The sequence below is a fragment of the Musca domestica genome, unplaced genomic scaffold (assembly GCF_030504385.1).
Source record: "Musca domestica strain aabys unplaced genomic scaffold, Musca_domestica.polishedcontigs.V.1.1 78, whole genome shotgun sequence".
Classification (NCBI taxonomy): domain Eukaryota; kingdom Metazoa; phylum Arthropoda; class Insecta; order Diptera; family Muscidae; genus Musca; species Musca domestica.
The window spans coordinates 2,003,122-2,027,179 of NW_026712403.1; the positions used below are offsets into that span (position 1 = coordinate 2,003,122).

Below are 24,058 nucleotides of genomic sequence, written 5' to 3' on the forward strand. Positions count from 1 at the left end.
TTAAAATAAGTAATATTTTTATAAAATTTTGTATCTATTTTAATGTGGAAAATATAGACCCACTTCTATTGCTTCCACCCCCGCCAAAGATCAATTTTTCCAATAATCATGAATTTTGAATTATTCTAAAAAAGTCTTCCCATGTTTGTCCTATTTTTGGGCATCTCATTATAATTCTCAAAATTTGAAAAACAAATAAAAATTCTGTTAAAATCTTAAAAATACCAAATGTAGCCGTCATATTAGGGTCTAAACGACGACGTGAACCCGCATAGGCAACTTTTGTCATAAGCCATTACAATATTCAAATGCGAAACTTGAAAAAGAAAAAAATTGTTGAATAGTGTAGCTAAAATCATCAATACAGGGAGATACTATTATATGGGGGCTATACCAAAATGTGGACCTGCCCAGACAATTGCCTGGCTTAGGCTGCAATATTCACTTCGAACCTCAAATACCAAATTTGAAACAATGCCGATGAATAATGTCGCTAAAATCATTAAAATACCGAATATCGGGAGGTACCGTTATATGGGGGCTATACGAAGACGTGGACCTGCACAGATAATTTTCTGCCTTAGGCTGTAGTATCCATTACGAACTTTAAATACCAAATTTGAAACAATTTCGATTAATAATGTCACTAAAATCATCAAAATATGGAATATCAAGAGGTACCGTTATATGGGGGCTATACAAAGACCTGGACCTGTATAGACAATTTTCTGTAATAGGCTGTAGTATTCATTACGTACTTCAAATACCGAATTTGAAACAATTCCGGTAAATAATGTCGCTAAAATCATCAATATACCGAATATCGGGAGGTGCCGTTCAATGGGGGCTATACCTAAATGTGGACCTGCACAGACATTTTTCTGCCTAAGGCTGCAGTATCCATTATGAACTTCAAATACCAAATTTGAAACAAATTCCGATGAATAATGTCGCTAAAATCATCAAAATGCCGAATATCGGGAAGTACCGTTATACGGGGGCTTTACCAAAAAGTGGATCTACATAGCCCATTTTCAATACCAAAAGTCCTGCTGATATAACATATATTTGAGTAAAATTATATCAATGTACTTCAATTCGTTCGGAAGCTATAGTAATTTCCACAGACGGACAAAGGGATAGACGGACGGACATCGCTAAATCGACATAGAATTTTATGCTGATGAAGAATATATATACTTTATCGGGTCTAAAATGTATATTTCGAGGTGTTACAAACGGAATGACAAACTTAATATACCCTTCATACTATGGTGAAGGATGTAAAAATATATGTATTTGTATTAGGGGCAATGAATTAGTTAGGAAATTGAATTAGGAATTAGAAATAGTCACAGATTTTCATCAAACTTCTCACATCCATTTAGTATTAGATCAATGCAGTTTGAAATGATGCCAGATTTTTCCAAACTTTTTCAAAATTTCTATCGAAATGAGATGAAAATCGATAATGGGATATATTGGTTTACGCCTCCTTGTTACCTCACTCAAAATCGGTCACATTTCTTAAAAGTCCTTAGTCCATTAAATTAAAGAAAGGTCTTTCCGTACTAATCTCAACCTCAAATAAAATTAATGTTTTATAAAATGTTAGTCAATTTTTAAAATTGAAACTCAAAAATCGTGTCGAGGGGGAGGTACATCCCACACAATTTGAACGGAACATGGATCTGCGTGGTACCGTTATGATATCTAAAGAACATATATTGAAATTTTTCTGTAAATGGTTTTTCTGTAAAGAAGCCTAAACACAAATTTTAGACAAATCGCATTGGAAAATGTGGTCAAGACACTCGAAAAAGGTAAAATCAGGAGGTACCATTATAGGGACGCTTCTCCGGAACATTGACCTATAATTCGATAACTCTCGAAGGGAGTATCGTACATCGTAATATTTTGTCAAACTTAGATCGAGTTCGGAGATGGGCAATGTCGGTCCACCCCTTCTGGTACCTCCCCCCACAAAAGGTCGAAATTTTCAAAAAGTATATTTTCTGCACAGAAGGGGGAACGATAATTCGATTATCGGTCCACCCCTTCTGGTACCTCCCCCACAAAGGTTCAAAATTTTGAATAATTACAACTCTTATAAAATGTGATGTAAGAGTCCGATTGTTTTCAAATTTCAAACATCTAATATTTTTATTAACCCAAGATCTTGTATTAAGATGGAATATTCTGGACCACTCCTTTGGTAGCTCCCCCACAAAAGGTCGAAATTTAAAAAAAAAATATTTTTTTTTCTGCACAGAAAGAGAATTGATAATCCGATTTTTGCCCCTAGGTCAGGTGCGAAAATAGACAATCTCGGCCACTCCATCAAGTACCTCCCACACAAAGGGTCAAAATTTTGAATAATTACAACTCTTAACAAGTAAACAAGCAGTAAGTTCGTCCGGGCCGAACTTTGCATACCCTCCACCATTTGGAACGAATTCGGGCATTTTCAAAAAATAATAAAAATAAAATCCATTAAAAATTCTGTTAAAATCTCGGAAGGTGTCGATATATGGGGGATAAACGATATTGTGGACCTATATAGACAAATCTATGTCTAGGGATAAAGTACTTACAAATAACTCCTTGTATAGAATTTAAGACAATTCCGTTTAAAAATGTGGCTAAAATCATCTAAATACCGAATATCGGGGGGTACCGTTATATAGGGGGATATACGATATCATGAACCTATATAGAGAACTCCCTGTCAGTCGGTAAAGTGTTCACAATGAAGCCCTTGTGTAGAATTTCAGACAATTCCGTTGAAAAATGTGGGTAAAATCATCAAAATACCGAATATTGGGGGTACTGTTATATGTGGACTATATGATATCGTGGACCTATATAGATAATTCTCTTTCAATGAATAAAGTACTCACAAGGAACTCGTTGTGTGGCGATTTTCAGACCATTCCATTGGAAAATGTGTCTAAAATCATCAAAATTCCGAATATCGGGGCAGACGGACGGACAGTCTTAGAATTTTAAATGAAAATGATTATTTCGATGAGTTACAAACGGAATGACGAACTTAATATATGGAGGGTATATGTATGGTGGAGGGTATAAAAAAGGTGATGTCCGATTGTCTTCAAATTTCACACATCTCAATAATTTTATTACCCCAAGGTCTGGTGTTAAGAAGGAATGTGTCGGTCCACTCCTTCTGGTACCTCCCCTACAAAGGGTTAACATTTTGAATATCCATAAAGGTCATAAAATGCGAAATAAGCATCAGGTTCTCCTTATATTTCATGCTTTCCATTATTTCTACTAACACAAGATCTGTTGTGAAGATGGGATATATCGGTCTACTCCTTTTGGTACCTCTCCCACAAAGGCTCAAAATTTTGAATATCTATGAAGCTCGTAAAAAGCAAAATTAACATCTGATTCAATTCCAGACTTGGTACATCTGAATATTTCCACCAACACAAGATCTGTTATAAAGATGGATGTGGAGATCGGACCCTTTCTTTTGCTACCTGCCCCACATAGGGTTTAAGATTTTGAAAAACAAAACGCTCAAAGAAACGAAATAAGCATCAAACTCTCTTCAAATTTCGCACATACAAACATTTTTGCTAAGACGAGATCTGTTGTGAAAATGATGCATATCTGCGAACTCCTTCTGGGACCTCACGCACAAAGGGTCATAATTTTCAATACTGTAGAACCTATTGATGCTTTTTAAGTTGTTTTCTCTTAAACAATATCTTATTAAGATATTGCTCACCTCTGTTTTATGGTAAAGTAGTTCTCTCAGAGCGAATATAAAATGTCTCTCTTTTACTTTTTTACTGGAACACAATGAACATCCCAAAAGTAATCAATACTAGCCCATTTTTAACATAGCACCCATGTTGCGATAACTCTAATTTTAATTTCAAAATTTTCAAAGTTTTATATAATTCAATTTTTCTCCATGGTGAAAAAGAATTCAGGACACTCCACAATTAATGTCGTTTTTCGTTCTCACTTGTTTCAATTGATCGTCATTACATTCAATCCCTTTGTGTGATGTTTTTGCACACATACGTGTATATTTATTTATCTTCGGTACGAACATGAAGTTCAATTCGTTGTTGACACCATTCAATTCAATTCAGCAAAATAACGAAACACTGTAACAAATGTCAAATTGTTCTTTTTTTCACTTTTTGTTAAAACATGCATTTGCTTGTTTGTTTTGTTAAAATAACAAAAGAAAATTCGACAATCGACCGTGTACACAATGGCAGCGACACTGGCACAATGAATAGCCAAGGATTTAGTGAATTGAAGTATTTGGTTTACGAATTAATTTTATTGAAAAGGTTTATTGGTTTAGAAGAGGTATGTTTTAGTTAGAAAACGACAGAAATAAGTAAATAAATAGGAGATCATTTCAAAATGTTTATAGTCTAGAAAGATTTTCATGAGGAATAACTAAAGATTTTGACTAAGAACAAAAATCGGAACCACTGTGCACATTTCCGAAACCACTTCCATATGTCCAGGCTACACATAAACAGCGACCGTAACACCAAATTTCATATCTCAAGCACTATCTGTTCATCGAAGACGAAATTGTACAAAATATAGTACCATTTAGCAATTTTCGTTCAATTAAAGAACCCATTTGCAAAACCACCTCTATATCTTAATTCAATATACCAAGAATGACATCTAGGGTAAGTGTACCAGTAGTCGGCACTTTTAGGATTTTCGTGTTTTTAATCGCTCACCATTCTAAGTGGAACTTTTCAATTATTACAAAGTAATTTATTCAGATTCGAAATTTTGTATAGTTTTTGCAATAATAAATAAAGTTTTAATAACGTTTTATTAAATTTCATAAATTTGTAGTTTTATTAAAACAATGCTTTTTTGCCAGTAGTCGGCACCACTTGCCAATTGTCGGTATGGCATGTTCCAACAGTCGGCATACCAATTTTTTTGTAAGCATAATTAATAATAATAATAAATTAATTCATTAAGATATAATATTTCTGTTTAGTTAAACTGATTCGACGTCTTTATTGTACTTTTCTTAAGAATATGGATTGTTGAGGACCTTCACAAACAAAAATTTAATTGTTATTAGAATAAATCATCTTTTCTTAGCGAAATTGTACACAAAGATAGCTAACAATATATTTGAAGTAAACAAAATATATTTAGTTATAATAGTTTCATTTATTTGGGCTTAAAAATAAAAAGTGCCGACTACTGGGACATGCCGAACTTAGGCACACTTACCCTATATCAAATTTGAGGATTCCCGTCCTATTCCTTAACCCACATGTAGAACGCATTTCCAAAACCACCTCCATTTCAAAACCACAGACACCAACAGTGACATCTATATCAAATTTCAGGATCTTAGCTCTATTCCATTACCCAATTTTAGTACACATATCCGAAACCACTTCCACGGTTAGAGCTAAAAAATAACTTAAAATTTTGGATTGGGAATTAATGTTAAGGAGTAGAATCGATGTGAGGAGGTAATTTTGGAACGAAAAGTACTAAACGGCACTAAATTTAGTACAATTTGAATGTGGAAGAACGGATGGAGCTGGAATCCTGAAATTTGAAATTAACATTACTGGCACAGTGTAGGATTTGGATATGGAGGATGTTTTCGAAATTTGTACTTATGTCCACGAAAAGTATTCAAAGTTACTAAATTTGGTACAATTTTGATTTAAGTGAACCGATAGAACTGAAGTTCTATAATTTAGAAATAAGATTACTATAGCATTCCAGGACTTATGAATATATGTAGTTTTGGAAATTCGTGTACTAAACGGTACTCAATTTGATACCACTTAAATTTTGGGTGGACCGGTAGGATTGGAGAAGCAGAAAATTTGCATTGCGGTCCCCGTAGTAGGTCAGTAATAAAGAGGTGGTTTCAGAAATAGGTACCACAAGTGCACGAAAAGAAAAGCGTACAAAAGCATTTTGGAGAGAATTTTCCAGTAAAAAAGTTATTCGTGATGGAATTCAAACGCGATAGTGTGATTTCTTTATATTTGACTGGAAAATCAAAAGTGGCTATCGTTAGAGCACTCCAGCATTTAGAAGTGAATAAATCTTTTGTATCTCATACCACCGCTCGTTACCGTACTGGTACTGGTACCGTAGCCCGACTTCAAAGAAGTGGACGGTAGAAAACAAAAATTGTTCGAAAAGTAAAGAAGCGACTTAATCGAAACCCGCGTCGCAGTGGCCGAAACATGGCTTGTAAGCTGAACATATCGCAATATTCCATTCGGCAAATATTGAAAAATAAGCTCGGGGTAGAACTTACACCGCAACAGAAATAAAATAGACTCAAAAGAGCTAGAGAGTTGCTTTGCTTGGCCGAAAGTCGTGAACTGCCGAATTTGCTTTTCTCCGATGAGAAAACATTCGTTGTCCAGCAGTTTGTAAACAAACAAAATGATCGTATTTACTTGCCAAAGAGGTCAGCTGAAAATGTGCACCTACGGTTGGCCACCAGAACTCATGCGCCAGCCACGGTGATGGTGTGGGCCGCCTTAACAGCCGATGGTAGCTCTGTGCTCGTATTGATCGACCGTGGCATCAGAATGAATGCCGAATATTATCGCGAAAATATTTTGGAGGGTGTATTGAAATCCTGGGCACGCAAACATTTTGGCCGCAGACCTTGGACATTCCAACAGGACTCAGTACTATCGCACTCAACCAAGAATGGTTTTAAAATCCGTTGGACTATTGTGTCTGGAGTATTTTGGAAAGCAAGGTTGACACTAAAAAGTACCAAAGTGTCGATCATCTCAAGCAAGCGCTTGGCCGGGAACGGGTCAAAATCCCGCCGAGCAACATTCGGGCAGCGTGTGACGGTTTTGGTAGTTCTGGATGAAGGTATAGGTTTTGGATAAATATTTGATACTGGTGTCTCTGTTGGTATCTGGTTTTGAAAATGTATTTGAAACTAGGAGTTGATATTGAAAATGCCAAAATATTTGTGTCATACTGAGATGGAATTCTGAAATTTTGTACCGAGACCACTCTTGGGTCTAGGTTGAAGAGAATGAGGTGGTATCGGAAATGTGTACTGTAAGTGTTCCAAAAGTACTAAATGGTACTACATTTGGTATTGGATGAAGGGATGGGAACAAAGTTCTAAAAATTTAAATTTAGATTGGTACGATAGGTACTAAATTTTGTATTGGGTGACGGGATAGGATTGGAATCCTCAAATGTAATACTTAGATCTCTGTTGGTATCTGAAATTGTGATATGAGGTAGTTTTGGAAAAGTGCACTAGAATACGAAAAGTTCTGGTCATTCCTGTCTGCCACAACCGAATTTGTTTACCTTTTATCAATGTGGGTCACATAAATAATAATAATGCTCTTCGACTGTGATTCTCTTCTCTCTGTTTGTCAACCTCTCTTTGAATAAATATTAAATTTTCTCTCAGTGTTCAATTCAGTCATGCATTCATTTAATCAGTAACACAATCACTGACAACAAACACTGTCACCAACACTAGTCCATGTTTTATACGGTTATTTACAATTCCTCATGTGGAAATATTGGATGTGTTCTAGTCTTTCATTCAGTTCCCCCCTCATCCACTCCACACAACTACAACTAGCCGAACTACCCACTAATGCATATTTATTCGCATATTTACAGTTCCTCATGTGGAAATACTGGATGAACGTGGCTCCTCAACACCAGAGAAATATTACAAAGCCGGCAGTACCATTGAACTTCAGTGTGTCATATCGAAAATACCGCAGCCAACATCGTACATAACATGGCGACACAATACACGTCTGCTAAACTATGATACCAGTCGCGGTGGTATTAGGTGAGTATTTCATAGCATGTTTTTTTTTTCTGGTGCCTCTTTTTTTTTGGAGGGGGCTTCGAAAACCGAAATCGACGTTGCCGCCATCCAATCCAACCAACTCCCAACCTCCATATTTTTGTGACAACATCTTGTGTTGAGTATTTTACATCAGCAATTCGTGCAAATGTCATGACACGGCACCCACATAAACACATTAGCCCCGATGTAGATCTTACTTAGCAAACACCAGCTTACACACACACACGCACACTGCTGGTGTTGGGAAAAGAGAGCTGTGAATGAGCGCGTGCACAATGCCACAAAATCCAATTACAAAGACTTCCGAACAAACACACACACGTCTAAATATACAAAAATTCACACTCACACACACGACCACTCGCATACAGGATGACTAAAATTTTAAATGGATTTTCTTAGCAAGTGGCAATGTGAGGGTATTTTCCGCCGGCACCTCCATTTTTACAGAACCGATCGGCTATACACTCAGAGTCCCGCACAGAAGTGCCAAGAAATTATTAACTCAGCCTCATTCTCTCGCTACCGCTCTAACGCTCACTGGCACTGGCACTTAAAGGAGCAACAAATTTTTACTGGCATCCTGTCAAAATAGCAAATTAAGTTTTAAATTGAAAATAGCTTAATATCAGCAATAGCTACTCCAGCAGCAGCAGTAGCGGCAACTCAAAACAAAATTAGTGACACAATCTCCTCACAAAACACCAAATGGTCTGAACATGCAAGAAAATAGCAGTTTCAATATTTTCGAATACAATCACACACACACACATATATACGGACACATCAATTTATGTTGACGTGTTTTATGCGTTTATGTTGCAGGGATGACACGGTATGAGGTTTCCTACGACAGGTGGACAACCCATTGCAGAGGGATACAACATTTTTTATACATGAAGTGAATCTGAACAAGTAAAAAAAGCTGTAAGTTCGGCCGATGTTTCAATACCCTCCACAATTAGGAACGAATTTGACAATTAAAAAAAAAAGAAATCCGTTAAAAATTCTGTTAAAATCTTAAAAATACCGAATGTAGCGGTCATATTAGGCTCTATACGACGCCGAGGACTTGCATAGGTAACTTTTGTCATAAGCCACTAGAATATTCAAATGCGAAACTTGAAAAAAGACCTGTATCTGCACAGACAATTTTCTGTCATAGGCTGAAGTATCCATTATGAACTTCAAATACCATATTTGAAACAATTCCGGTGAATAATGTCGCCTAAATCACCAAAATACCGAAAAAAGGGAGGTACCGTTATATGGGGGCTATACGAAAATGTAGACCTGCACAGACAATTTTTCGTCTTACGCTGTAGTATTTTATATTCACCGATTCCGGTGAATAATGTCGCTAAAATCATCCAAATACCGAATATAGGGAGGTACCGTTTTATGGGGGCTATACCAAAACGTGGACCTACATGGCTCAATTTTAATTCCTGCAGACATAATTCCTGCAGACATAATATATATTTGAGTAAAATTTTATCAAACTATCGTTCGGAAGCTAGAGTGATTTCCACAGACGGACGAACGGGCATCGCTAAATCGATATAGAACTTTATGCTGATCAAGAATACATATACTTTGTGGGGTCTAAAATGTATATTTCGAGGTGTTACAAACGGAATGGCACACTTAATATACCCTCCATACTATGGTGGAGGGTATAAAAATGGAAAATCCAAAATTGAAAACTATATATCGGGACTATATCCAAATCGGACCCAGGCTACTACCTAGTCACAAATAGAGTTTTTTTTAAAAAAAAGATAGTTTTTTTTAAAGACTAAAAAATTTGTGAGTGATTTTAATGGGAGCTTTATGGGTACTATATCCCAATTTGAACCGAATTTTGTCACAATATACACAGAACACCAGGAGCAGAACACTGAATTTGAAGGAAACCGTACCAAAACTGTGCAAGTTACACTTTGAAACAATTTTCGGGTCATTGTCTGGAGGGTGGGAAATTCCAAAAGAGTCTTTGGTTCCCATTGCAAACTTTAAAGAATTTGCTTTTATTACCCAATATTACTTGGGAAGTGGAAGGGGTGCCGTTATGTGGGTACTATACCAAAATATATACCTATGTTAAAATTTTTCATTAAGATGGTTCTCTACCCCAAAATAGCATAAATGCAATTGTTTAAGCAAATCGATTGGAAAACCATAAAATTTGGCAGGAGTATTTTCGAGCAGTATCCTGGTACCAAATATCATTGTGATTTTTTATTATTATTGTGCATTTTACGGATGTGCGGAACATAAACACCAAATCGGATGAAACATATATAAAGGGTGAGATGAAAAAACTGCAACCAACTTCAGACTGCTGTCATTTCTCGTCCGACAGGTGTTAAAATTATTCCAGTGACAGCTCATTATATTGTTTACAAGCGTACAAAAGCATTTTGGTGAGAATTTTCTAGAAAAAAAGTTATTCGTGATAGAATTCAAGCGGGATAGTGTGATTTCCTTATATTTGACTGGAAAACTACAAGTGGCTATCGTTAGAGCACTCCAGCATTTAAATGTGAATAAATCTTTTGTGCCTCGTACCATCGCCCGTTACCGTGATACTGGTAGCGTAGCCCAAGGAAGTGTACGAAAGAAAACATCAACATCAGCAGAAATGGTTCGGAAAGAAAAGAAGCGACTTGATCGAAACCCGCGTCGGAGAAAATAGACTCAAACGCCAAAGTGTTGCTTCGCTTGGCCGAAAGTGGCGAACTATCGAATTTGGTTTTCTCCGATGAGAATTTGAGTACTTTAGGTACACGTGTTGTTAGAATTTCGAAGAAATCTTTAGTTTCTCTATCCGATACAACGTCAAGACTCTCACTTCAAATTTCAGATTTCCAGCTTTATTCCTTCCCCAAATACCAAAGTTATTATTATTTAGTACTTTTGGTACTTTTGAGTATGTATTTCTCCCCTGCCATGCTTTTTTAAATCCCCTGCCATTACTTGTACCAAAGTTACGACTGATAAAAGCATTGAAAATTTGAGCGTTTTGTTTTTTAAAATTTTGAATTCTATGTGGGCGAAATCCCAGAAGAAATGGTCCGATCTTTTTAATGGAAATATTGAGACGAATGGAATCGGATGTTAATTTCGCGTTTTATGAACCTTATGGGTATTCAAAATTTTGCGCCTCTGTGTGGAGGGTATACTAGAAGGATTGAACCGATATATCACATCTCCACAGCAGATCTTGTGTTAGTAAAAATAATAGCATGTGTGAAATATCAAGAGAACCGGGTGCTTATTTCGGATTTTATAATCGCTTTGGTCATTCAAAACTTCCAGTAGGAACGTTCCAGTAGGAACGGTCCGATCTATACCATCTTTGTAACAGATCTTGTGCTGATAAAAATATTGAGTCTGAATAGAATCGGATGTTGATTTCGAGTTTTATCAGATTCTTAGTTGTTCGAAATTTTAACCCGTTATGAGAGAGGTACCAGAGGGGTTGGATTTACATATCCCATCTTCACACCACACCTCGGGTTAGTAAAAATATTGTAATGTGAAGACAATCGGACTCATAAGTCGAATTTTGTAACAGAGAAGAGGTACTTGACGGAGTAGACCGATATTGTCCATTTTCGTAACTGATCTAGCACTGATTCGAATATTAGGAATGGCAAAGTTGGAGCAAAATCGGATTATCCTTTCTCTTTCTGTGCAGTCAAATATTTTCTTTGAAAAGTTCGACCTTTTGTGGGGAAGGTACCAGAAGGAGTGGATATATACCCTGTCTGAGGGTATTATATTACGTTGTAACCAATTTGGATGAAATCGGATAGATGGAGTCTGTCCATCTCCAGGAGGAAGTATCTTCTGAAACGAATTTCGTCAAAAGAGACATACGTTCTGAAACAATTATTTTCATGAACCGCCTTTTCCCATAAACATTTAAGGAAACATTGAACTTTTTCTTGCTCTTTCATGAGAAAAATGGTGCAGCCAAATTGGTTGGCGTGCACGCTTTGCACAAGAACTACAACTTCCCGAATGCAAATATCTTTGAGCAATAGTCTGCTACCCATAAGGACCTAAAATACAAAATTGTGGCCCATTCAGTTGTAAATTATGGCTAGCATTTCTTCAACCCAATATCTAGAGTCTAGTACTATTAAATTAAAAATATTCGGGAATCTGGGCCAAAATATCAAATTTAACCCAATCAAAATCAACAGGTCCCACGATTTGGAGCTTATGACAAAACGAGGACCTTTAATAAAAAACTTTAAAAAGGGATTTTTTTTTTCGAAGAGAACTCAAGGCATAAATATATCTTTTGGAAGTTTTGGCCGATACCTTAAATATATCGAAAAATACCACTATGTAGGGTCTACACCAAACAGTAAACCTCCATTGGAAATTGGAATTTTCTGCAGGAAGATACAACCAAAAGTTTTAAAATACTTGTATTCGAGTGGAGTCTTCCTTCGTAGGTTGGGGGATATAAAAAGCTTTTGGGGGATATAAAAAGCTTTTGGGCGATATAAAAAGCTTTTAATACGTGAGAATATTAGTCGCCTTATAACTTTTGACTCTCTGATAGAATCTACCAAATAATACCTGAATCCATCCTTACAATAACTAGATTCCCCTTTTTATACCAAGGTGGTCAGGATATTACGTCTTTGTGCATTTGTTTGTAACAAGCAAAAGGAAACGAGATAGACCCATAGTTGCTTTTGATGATCTGCATAGAATCACTTTCTGAGTTGATTTATGCATGTCAGTCCGTCTGTCCGTCCGTCCGTATGTCCATGTAATCTTGTGAACAAAATGCAGGTCGCATTTATTATCCAACTAACTGGCCCGGTCCGCGTTGCCGGCCCATAGTTTTTGTCTATTATGCATATTTGTCAAAGCATGATTATTCAAAGATATGAATGTTATAAATATTCACGTACTGGTCGATTAGTTTTTAATTTTTAGTCAAATGAGCAGTAATTTGGAATTTACTGTACTTTGTACAACTCGTAATTGAGGGCTAATTGATTTAAGAATAGGCAAAGTTAATTACTTTTTTAAACCCATTAGCAACTCAGATTGTGCATTAGAGTCCTCATAAGTCCCCCTAACCATGTCGGTCTGTTTGTCCGCCAAAAGGTGGACTTGAGAGGATACTATTACATGGAAAAAATCCTAAAATTTGTAGATATGTTGAAATTTTTGTGTAAGATTTTCATCCCCAAATACTCATTTTTAGCCAAATCCTTTGAAATATGGTAAAATGCGAAACATCGACCTACATTGAAAACTTTCTTCACCCCTTATAATCCAAGATGACAAATAGAGGCCAAATCAAAAATATAGCTATTTTACATCCATTACCGTAAGATGGGAATTAATTTTATTTGCCATTTAAATTGTAAGTTGGAGTCCATATTTTTCATCATAGTATAATTTAATGACGATTCAACAAATACTCGGTCCCGTGCTACTTTCTTATATTTGTAATTTGTTCATGTTTTCACAATTTATTTCATATAGATGTATATCCCAAATCTACGTTCCCAACCACTATTCTCTGGGGGGTTACAAATTCAATAGAATACAAAATTTTCTTTTCTGACCACACATTGATGTGAAAGTGGACTTGGGGATACTCCAATGTGGGGACTTTACATGAATAAATTTCTATGTGGCAATTATCTGTACGATGGTTCCTTACCCCAGGGTAGCATAAATAAATTTTTTAGTGGTCAAGACCAATATGGGCCCTACTCCGAAAATTTTATGCGAAGAGGTTCTCTACCCCCCTTAGAAACAAAGATGCCAAAAAAGGGCCAAAAATAGAAGAAAATGGCGAAGACTCCAAAAATGGCTTAAATCATACGATGATTATTTATGATCGATATCATGACCTGCTAAAGCGATTTAAGGTATCTTAAATGTTCAGGCAGAATTTTTGGAAGGATAGAAATCCTTTTCTTACTAAAAGTCCCATTCGCTCTACTATTTTGCACCCTTTATATTTGGTATTTACTGATTGTACTCCCAAAAATTTTTGCATTTTGAGCTCTCATTGGACGGATTATTGTTACATGAAAGAAGTAGGGCCACGCTTTGAAATAAGCCCCATTAGTCTTTTTCGGTCATTTTTGTTTGTTTAAATGTATGCGCATCTTCCAGCTGAAGCACGATGTAGGCCCTGGAGTTGAAAGGTAGATGTCAGTTACCATCGTATTTCGCACTTATTTCATTTTTTTTGGTGAAAAATTGTATATAGTGAAAAATTATTCTTTATTTTGTTCACAAAAAATCCACTGAATTCAATATGATATTACAAATTGAAAAAAATTGACAAAAGAAGAATAACAAATTGAAAAAATCTTTAACTTGTTCGCTGATTTTTTACAGCAACTGTTTAAAGATCCTTACAAAGTTTGTCAATAGAATGTACTTTTATTTTAAAATTCAATTCCATTGGAATTTTTTTCGATATTTTCCCGTTTTGAGAATTGTTGCAATGAGATCACTTTTTTCGTGTTTCTTTTTAACGATTTTGAAAAAGTAATTTTCTTTTAACTTTGGTGTGACCGCATTAAATTATTTCGGTATCATCTATTCCGTTTCGCCACCGCATAATTCTACACTTCCATGTAACCCGTCATCAATTTCAGTTCTCAAGAAATCAAGTCAATTAAATAAATTGGTATTAATATTCGAATTCAAAAATAAATATAAAAAACACTACAAATGTACATTAGAAAAAAGTAAGTCAAAATGGAAAAAATCATGCAAAATAAAACATTACTATTGTACATTTCAAAAGTCAAAATGAAAATGTTAACATATCACATTTTACGCGATTTTTTTGGATATTATCCTTTTCGGATAAGAGACAATTCCGAATTTGTATGAATCATTAAAATCAGTTCAGCGGTTCTTAAGTTATAAGCGTAGTAACTAACACAACTTTCATTTATATATATAGATAGATTGAGATGAAATTTTCCAAACAACATTTGTTTGGCCCAAGGACGAACACTATTGAAATTGGAGATAATCGGTAAAAAATTTAGATATAGCTCCCATATATATCTTTATTGTGCACCAAACGTGTAATATCAGTCCGAATAGTATGGAATTTTGCATATACAACCAAATTAGGCCTGAAAATAAGTATGCCAAATTTGATCGAAATCGGTTCAGATATAACTATAGCTCCCATACATATATTGTTCATCCGATTTGTTATTTTTGTCCTCCGCAGCCGTAATATGCACTGTGTAACAACAATATTTGGGGAAATATATCAAATACAGCTCAGAAATACCTTTACTAAATTTTATCGAAGATCGGTTCAGATTTGGATATAGCTCCCATATTTCTTCGTCCGATTTAACTTTTATTGTGCACCAAACATCTAATATTTGCCCAAATGGGATGGAATTTGGCACATGCGACCGAATTGAGTCTAGAAGGTAGTATGCCAAATTTGGTGAAGATCGGTTCCAATTTGGATGTAGCTCCCATATATATCTTTATCCGATTTCAAATTAATTTTGCACCAAATGGGCAATACAAGTCCAAATTTAAAAGATACAAATGCTCCGGCATATTTCGTCCTTTGAATTTTAAATTATAATTATAATCATAGGGTGTATAATTGAATTCTCCCATAAAAACTTTTAATTGTTATGTGGAGCTCAACTAAATTAGCAAAGTGGTGTAGGGTATCATAAAATCGCCCGCGCCCGAATTTAGGACTTTATTTACTGGTTTAAACTCACGATGTCAAATATGTATGTCGTGTGACTGTACAACATGCCATCACCAATTATGCTGCGGCATATGTGTCAATTGCCAAACATGCACACACCTACCCACTCGAACACACACAATTATGCCGGCACTGGTTTTCCTCCAAAATTTATTAGATTGAAACGAAAACATGTTGAAAATTGCTAATACTACTGCTAAACCCAATTCGAGTACGTTTCATGCTCTAATCGTGTTATTGAGTAGGAGAGTGAGTGAGCGAGTGTTGTCCTCTGTACGTATGTGTGGGTGTGTGTGTATGACATTCTCATGAAACAACATTCAAGCAGTGGATTTGAAAACGTTTGGCACGGGTTGTTTCTATTTGGGTACGGGGGTTGGGTGGGGGATGGATATGTATGCAAATGATGTTCGTAAAAATTGAATGTTCAAAACAAATTTAGTTTCTACCGTTAAGTGGTTTGCAAAGTGTTAATGGGATTTCTCTTCTATTGTTGTTGTTGCTACTGCCTCTGTGCGCCGGAAAAACAAAACGTGAAGAGCGCTCGCATGAAAATTAGTATTGGAATATTTATATTGTACGCGCTTAAATCGCTAAGGCAATAAACGGAGGGCGATTAAGAATTGAAATAATAAAACTGTGCAAACGCCAAATAAAAAATTGTAAATAAATTCAAATAACTTTGCTGTGGCAACAATACGAATGTGCTCGGTGTAGTTTTAGTTGTCATTCGCACACATTATCATAATCGCCATTCTATTGTTGATGTGGTGGTATGTGGGAAATAAGTTTCGAGTGGAATAGTTATTTTGAATTTAAATGGGAAATGAGCAGCGACAAGACACCCTGTAACGTAATAAAGTATATTAATAGAATAAAATCTTGATAAACAAAATATTTTCTTCTCTTCAATACTCAGGCACTTCCGTTTCCATGTTTGGAAGCAATGATATTTTAGCAATGCGAATCAAACTTAAATAAAAAATTCCACAACGGTCTAGATTTTAGTCCCATGTTACGGTATTGCTCCTTTGTTTTTCCTCCCAACAATGAGGGGGTAAAAAATATACTTCTAGATCTCAGCTTTAATAAAAAAAATCATTAATTTTTATTGTGTCAATAAATTGTTCCCGATCGAAATTTTGAACAATTATGATTCCGAAAAAAAATTCGAAATATGCATTCGATCCTCTTCAATTTTCCAACATCCAAATATTTTCATTTACACAATACCTGGTGGAAAAATGGTAGCTATGGGACTACTTCTTCTAGTATCTGCCCATCAAAGGGTCAAATGTTTGAATAACCCAAACGCTTATAAAATGCGAAATAAGCTTCCAATTGTCTTCAAATCTCACACAACACACGTTTATCTCACCTGTACATTTTTATCTCACCCTGTACATTTGATACGGCCAAATCGTATCTCATCAAAATTATGGTTTTAGGGCCTAGTTCTTTTTGGATAAAATCAGTTTCAGGACATGTGGAGTCAATCTAACGATGTCCGTTCGATAACTCTCGGAGGGAGTATCCGATTTGGTCCACGCTTGGAACATCGTAATATTAATATCAAACTTAGATCGAGTTTGGAGATGGACAATTACGGTCCACTCCTTCTGCTAACTCCCCCACAAAAGGTCGAAATTTTCAAAAAAAAAATATATATTCCAAAGCACAGAAGGGAAAGAATAATCCGATTTTGTTCCAACTTTGCAAATCTTAATATTTGCATTAGTGCTATTTCAGTCATCCCGCACTAAGGGTCAAAATTTTGAATACTTATAACTCTTATAAAATGTGATGTAACAGTCCGGTTATCTTCAAATTACACACATCACTATATTTTTATCTACCCAAGGTCTGGTGTAAAGATAAAATATATAAGTCTACTTCTTGTGGTACCCCCACAAAGGATCATCATTTTGAATATCCATGAAGTTCATAAATAAACAAAACGGCTATAAAATTCGAAAAAAGATTCGTGTCTCTTTTTATTTCACAGATCCCATTATTTCTACAAACACAAGATCGCTGTGAAGATGGGATATATCGGTCTTCTCCTTCCGGTACCTCCCCACAAGAGGTTGACATTTTCAATATCCATAAAACCCGTAATTAACATCCAATTCCATTCAGTTTGACAAGTCCATACTTAACGTGTCTTTAACTTTTTATTCAAAATTTTTCTTTTTCGAGAAGAATAATAGAAAAATATTTACCTTTTACACCAAAAAGTCTTCAGAATCTTTCATTTTGAAATTTACCGATGAAGATATTAGTAAAACCATTGCACAATGGACCCACATCCAATTTATCTGTCCAAAATTTTGGAAACCAACAGTGACCTCAATATCAAATTTCAGGTGTTCACCTCTATCCCTTCACCCATTATCAAATTTAGTAACATTTGGTACGCTTTTCAAAACAAATCTACGTCTCTCCATTCTAAACATCAAAAGTGATCCAAAATTAGTATTATTTAGACATTTTTGAACTATTATTGTATGCATTCCCAAATCCACCTCCTTTTTTAAAATTATATACCAACAGTGGTCTACGAATCAAATTTCAGAATTCTAGCTCTAGTCTTCGAAATTTATTACCAAACGCCTCCTTCTCTCTACGCTAGACATCATCAGTTACCTCGATATCAACTTTAGGAATACCATAACTATCCCAACATCCAATGGCACATTTTGTACCACTTTGCACTTTTCGTACGTTCCTAATTTGCACCAATATATTTTAACCACAGATACCAACCCAATACCAAATGTAGTACTATTCAGTACTTTTCGTACAATTATAGTAAACTTTTCCAAAATCACCTCCATATCTCAATTCCAGATACCAACAGAGACCTCAATATCAAATTTCGGGATTCCAGCTCTATACTAGTACTTTTCGTGCAAATATAGGACGGATTTGCAAACCACCGCCAAATTTCAAACACAGATGCCATCAATAATCTAAATATCATATTTCAGAATTTTAACTCTTTTCCATCAACCTAGACCAAATTCAGTACCATTTAGTACTTTTCGTACATTTACCGTACATACTTGCAAATGTCCAGGCTACACATAAACAGCGACCATAATACAAATTTTCACATTTCAAGCCTAGTCTGTTCACCCAATTCCAAATTGTACCAAATATAGTACTATTCAGTACTTTTCGTGCACTTGAGGTACTCATTTCCAAAATTACCTCTTTATCACAAACCAACCATCAACAGGGACCCAAATACAACATTTCAGCTTCATTCGTTTACCCTAAACCAAACTGTTACAAATTTAGTACGATTTAGTGCTTTTCGTACACTTAGTAAACATTTCCAAAACCACCTTCATATATCAAACTTTCTTTCCAACTTGATTTTCATACCAAATTTCACATTTTTAGCTCTATCCGTTCACAGAATACCAAATGGTTATATTTTAGAAGTTTAGTACCATTTTAGAACTTTTCGTAACTTTAAAGTTCGTATTTCCAAAAATCCTTTGGTTCATCTATCCTGCACTCCGTCAGTGACTCTCAGTCAAAATTTCAGAATTGTAGTTCGTTTTTGATACATTGTAGCACTTTTCTTACCCTTTTATTGCGTATTTCCAAAAAACTGAGCACCAAGGCTGACGTTCGTTTGACGATAGTGTTTCATAGTGTCCCACCGAACCGCAGAGGCACTCTCAATCATTTCTTGTAATTCCATTACAGCTGTTGTACAAAACAATTTCCCAAGATAACCACATTCGGTGTTGCCGCTTCCGCAAGCAAGCTTGTCTTTTACGCCCATAAACAAATAATATTGCATGCATAAACATAACCAAGAAATTCGACAACGTAAATGTATGTGTGCGTGTGTGTTTGTCTACACACAAACATATGTAAGTAATTAAATCGGTTTCCGGTTTGTTGTATGACATTTTGTTAAACAACAGCAGCAGTAACTCCTTTTTCACCAAAGAGAGAGAGAGAGACAGGAAGGGAGGGAGGGAGAAGAAATAAAAGAACACGAAAACTTTTTTCATCCAGTTTTAACAACTTTGAATTGATTGACTTCACTTGAAAAAAAAAGAGATGTAAGGATAGGTATACCACCATAAGAAACTATTCCAAAGATTTACGCATTCGCAAAATATCTATGTTATTAAATTTGCGGTAAAATGTTGTTGTTTTAGTGGCTGTGGCTTTTGGTGTTGTTGTTGTGTAGTTTCGAATCTAAAATGAAAATACACAAACATTTCTCAAATTGAAATGAAAGAGCGCTACAAAAAATATATTTGTCACATCAGTGCAATGACAAAAGACTTTGTGCTGTTGTTATCTATTTAAGTTGCAAGTCACAGTTTGAGGGTAGATGCCAATTTCGGATGCCCAATTTGAGAAGTTTGTAAGACGATAAAATATTTAAATGTCCCTACATCAAAATTGCAGTTTAAGACCCTATATCGCTTATTGAGAAACTTATTTGAAAACATTTAAAGTCGAGTTAACAATGACGACCCCTCCTACAGTCTGATTTGATCCAAACTTAGTTCGAGCTCAAATATGGGCAATATCGGAGCCAGTAAACGTTTTCAGAAAAAGAAAGTAAAACTTGTCAGTCTGTTTTGCCGACAGACGTATACACTCAGCTTATGCTCGTATACACTCAGTAAAACTTGTCAGTCTGTTTTGCCGACAGACGTATACACTCAGCTTATGCTCGTTTATCTGTATTAATAAAAGAATAAAGTAATTGACTGACTTAATGATTCACCAACGCCCAGATGAAACTGCTGAAGTTAAAATCCTGGGTGAAGGTCATTTTTGGTCCGGAGGTCTCAGATAGGCTAGGTTTTTTGGAAATTCTCACTAGAACAGTACGAAAAGTATTAAAAGGTACTACATATGTTACCCTTTGTATGTGACGGGCGGGGCCGACTTTATGATACCCTACACCACTTTGCTAATTTAGTTGAGCTCCACATAACAATTAAAAGTTGTTATGGGAGAATTCAATCATACACGCTATGATTATAATTATAATTTAAAGTTTAAAAGACGAAGAATTTGCATCCTTTAAATTCGGACTTGTATTGCCCATTTGGTGCATAATTAATTCGAAATCGGATAAAGATATATATGGGAGCCATATCCAAATCGGAACCGATCTCAATAAAATTTGGCAAATATATTTCTGAGATGTATTTGATATACTTCCCTGAATATCGTTGTTACGGAGTGCATATTACGGCTGTGGGTAACAAATACAACAAATCTGATGAACAATATATATGGGAGCTATAGGTATATCTGAACCAACCTCACCAAATTTGGAATACTACCTTCTAGACTCAATTCGGTCGTAAGTGCCAAATTCCATCCCATTTGGACAAATATTAGACGTTTGGTGCACAATAAAAGGTAAATCGGACGAAGTTATATATGGGAGCTATCCAAATCTGAACCGATCTCGATAAAATTTAGCAAATGTATTTCTGAGCTGTATTTGATGTATTTCCCCAAATATTGTTGTTGCATAGTGCAAATTACGGCTGCGGTGGACAAAAATAACAAATCGGATGAACAATATATATGGGAGCTATAGCTATATCTGAACCGATTCCGATCAAATTTGGCATACTTTTTTTCAGGCCTAATTTGGTTGTAAGTGCAAAATTCCATTCTATTCGGGCTGATATTACACGTTTGGTGCACAATAAAAGGCAAATCGGACGAAGATATATATGGGAGCTATATCTTAATTTTTACCGATTATCTCCAATTTCAATAGGATTCGTCCTTGGGCCAAACAAATGATTTGTGCAAAATTTCATCTGGATCGGGTAAAAAATGCGGACTATACTTTGTTTACAAAAATACATGGGCAGACGGACAGACAGACGGATGGACATGCATAAATCGACACAGAATGTAATTCTATGCAGATCATCAAAAGGAACTATGGGTCTTTCTCGTTTCCTTTTGCCTGTTACAAACAAATGCACAAAGCCATAATACCCTGACCACCTTGTGGTGTAGGGTATAAAAAATGGATGAGGGTCACTCTTAGTCCGAAAATGTCAGATATAGCTGGATTTTTAGAAATTTGTAGTAGAACCGTACAAAAGGTACTAAATATGGTACCCTTTGTATTTGACGATCCAGTAGAGCTAGAACTAAATTTAAAATGAGGATCACCTATGGAGTGTATGAAGGATATACCACAGGGTTTTTGGAAATTTGCACTATAAGTGGGCGAAAAGTACTACAATTGGTACCATTTCGTATCATGTGTGTCACTGTTCATGTGTAGTCGGGACATATGGACGTGATTTCGGAGATAGGTACTATAATTGTACAAAATGTACTAAATTTGGTACTGGTTGATGGGAAAGAGTTAAACTTCTGGAATTTCATAATTAGATCATTGATTGTATCTGTGTTTGAAATTTAATGGTGGGTTGGAAATCCGTCCGATATTTCCAAATATTTGAAATTTAGTGGTGGGTTGGAAATCCGTCCGATATTTCCACGAAAAATACTAAATGTTACTAAATTGGGTGTGGGGCGAAGGGATAGGGCTGGAATCCTTAAATGTGATCTCGAGGTCTCTTCAGGTATCTACAATCAAGATAGGGACTTAACGTTGGAAATGTGTTCCACAAGTGTACAAAAAGCACTACATAATTTTACGAAATGTATTAAATAGTACTAAATTTGATATTGGTTGATGGGAAAGAGTTCTGAAATTTGATATTTAGATTATTGATGGAATCTGTGTTTGGGATTTGGCGGTGGTTTGGAAATTCGTCTTATATTAGCGGTGAATTCGGTATTGGGTAAAGGGATAGGGCTGGAATCCTCAAATTTGATATTCAGTTCTCCGTTGGGATTTGGAATTGAGAAATAAAGGTGATATTGGAAATGCGTGCTAAAAGTGCACGAAAAGTACAAAATAGTACTATATTTGGTACAATTTGGTATTTGGTGAACAGAGAGTGTTTGAAATCTGAAATTTGGGTTTAGGATCGCTGTTCATGTGTAGTCGGGACATATGAAGGTGGCTTCGGAAATGTGTACTACAATTGCACGAGTACAAGTACTCATCGGTACTAAATTTGGTTTCGGTTGAGAGAAAATTCTGAAATTTGATATTTAGATTATTGATGGCATCTGTGTTTAAGATTTGGTGGTGGTTTAGAAATCCGTCCTATATTTGTACGAAAATCACTAAATTGTACCAAATTTGGTATTGGGCGAAGGGCTGGAATCCTCAAATTTGATATTCAGTTCTATTTGGAATTGAGAAATAAAGGTGATTTTTGGAAATGTGTGCTAAAAGTCCACGAAAAGTACTAAATAGTACTATATTTGATACAATTTGGTGGGTTTAGGATCGCTGTTCACATTTGAAGGTGGTTTCGGAAATGTGTACTACAATTGCACTAGTACAAGTACTCATCGATACTAAATTTGGTTTTGGTTGAAAAGAAAGAGATAAAATTCTCAAATTTGATATTAAGATTATTGATGGTATTTATGTTTGAGATTTGGCGGTGGTTTGAAAATCCGTCCTATATTTGGACGAAAAATACTAAATGGTACCAAATTTGATATTGGGTAAAAGGATAGGGCTGGAATCCTCAAATTTGATATTAAGGTCCATTGGTATCTGGGATTGAGATATGGAGGTGGTTTTGAAACACTTGGTGGCTCACTTAAATTTGTTTGGAAGTCTTAGTCAAATTGTCCCAAGAGAATGGGCTGGCATTTAACACTATGGGATAATTACGAGAAAAAGACTATTTCGAACAGATATTTTAAATGTATTTTTAAACCATACATTTCGGTAGTTTCCTTTTTTAATATTTTTAAATATATTTGAAAAACCTAAACACTTATAAAAACTACAATTAGGATCTCCAAAAACCATGGTTAGTTAATTAGTCTACTAGCTTTATATACATATCAACGTTTTTATGAGCTCCCAACATAGCGAGATATTTGAATCTACAACAAGGCTTACATGTTATTCTCATGAAGAAAAACATCCTTAACTGAATGACCTTAACGACATTTTCCCTTTTTTTTCCTAAAACAACCTACTCCATTTGCCAACCATAATTTTCATCCTTACTTCTCCCTCTCCCAATTATATCCTTTATGTTCTCGCCATTTCTCATTTGGTTCATAACTTTAATGAACATTCATTGTCTCGCATTTTTCCCTTCACGACAATTCATAAGCATAAATCATAAATACGAGATATAACGAACATACACACACAGGCATATATGCACGCACACACACACGCACGCACATTTCCCTTTACTGATTTCGACATTTGTCCTCATAGACCGTAAATCGTTTCACATAATTTCTAATTTTTTATAATTCCCCAGAGAACATCGCTTTAACTGGGTAGTGGGAGG

The 24,058-nt window shown here is 35.5% G+C and overlaps 1 protein-coding gene across 1 annotated transcript in view; it reads left to right on the plus strand.

Moving 5' to 3' along the window:
* Window positions 1-24,058, plus strand: part of LOC109612996 (obscurin-like) — a 215,120-nt gene that overhangs the window by 152,045 nt on the left and 39,017 nt on the right. Inside the window, exon 6 of the mRNA XM_059130658.1 lies at window positions 7,678-7,855. Coding sequence (XP_058986641.1) covers window positions 7,678-7,855 — 178 coding nt within the window. The remainder of the gene's footprint in view (window positions 1-7,677; window positions 7,856-24,058) is intronic.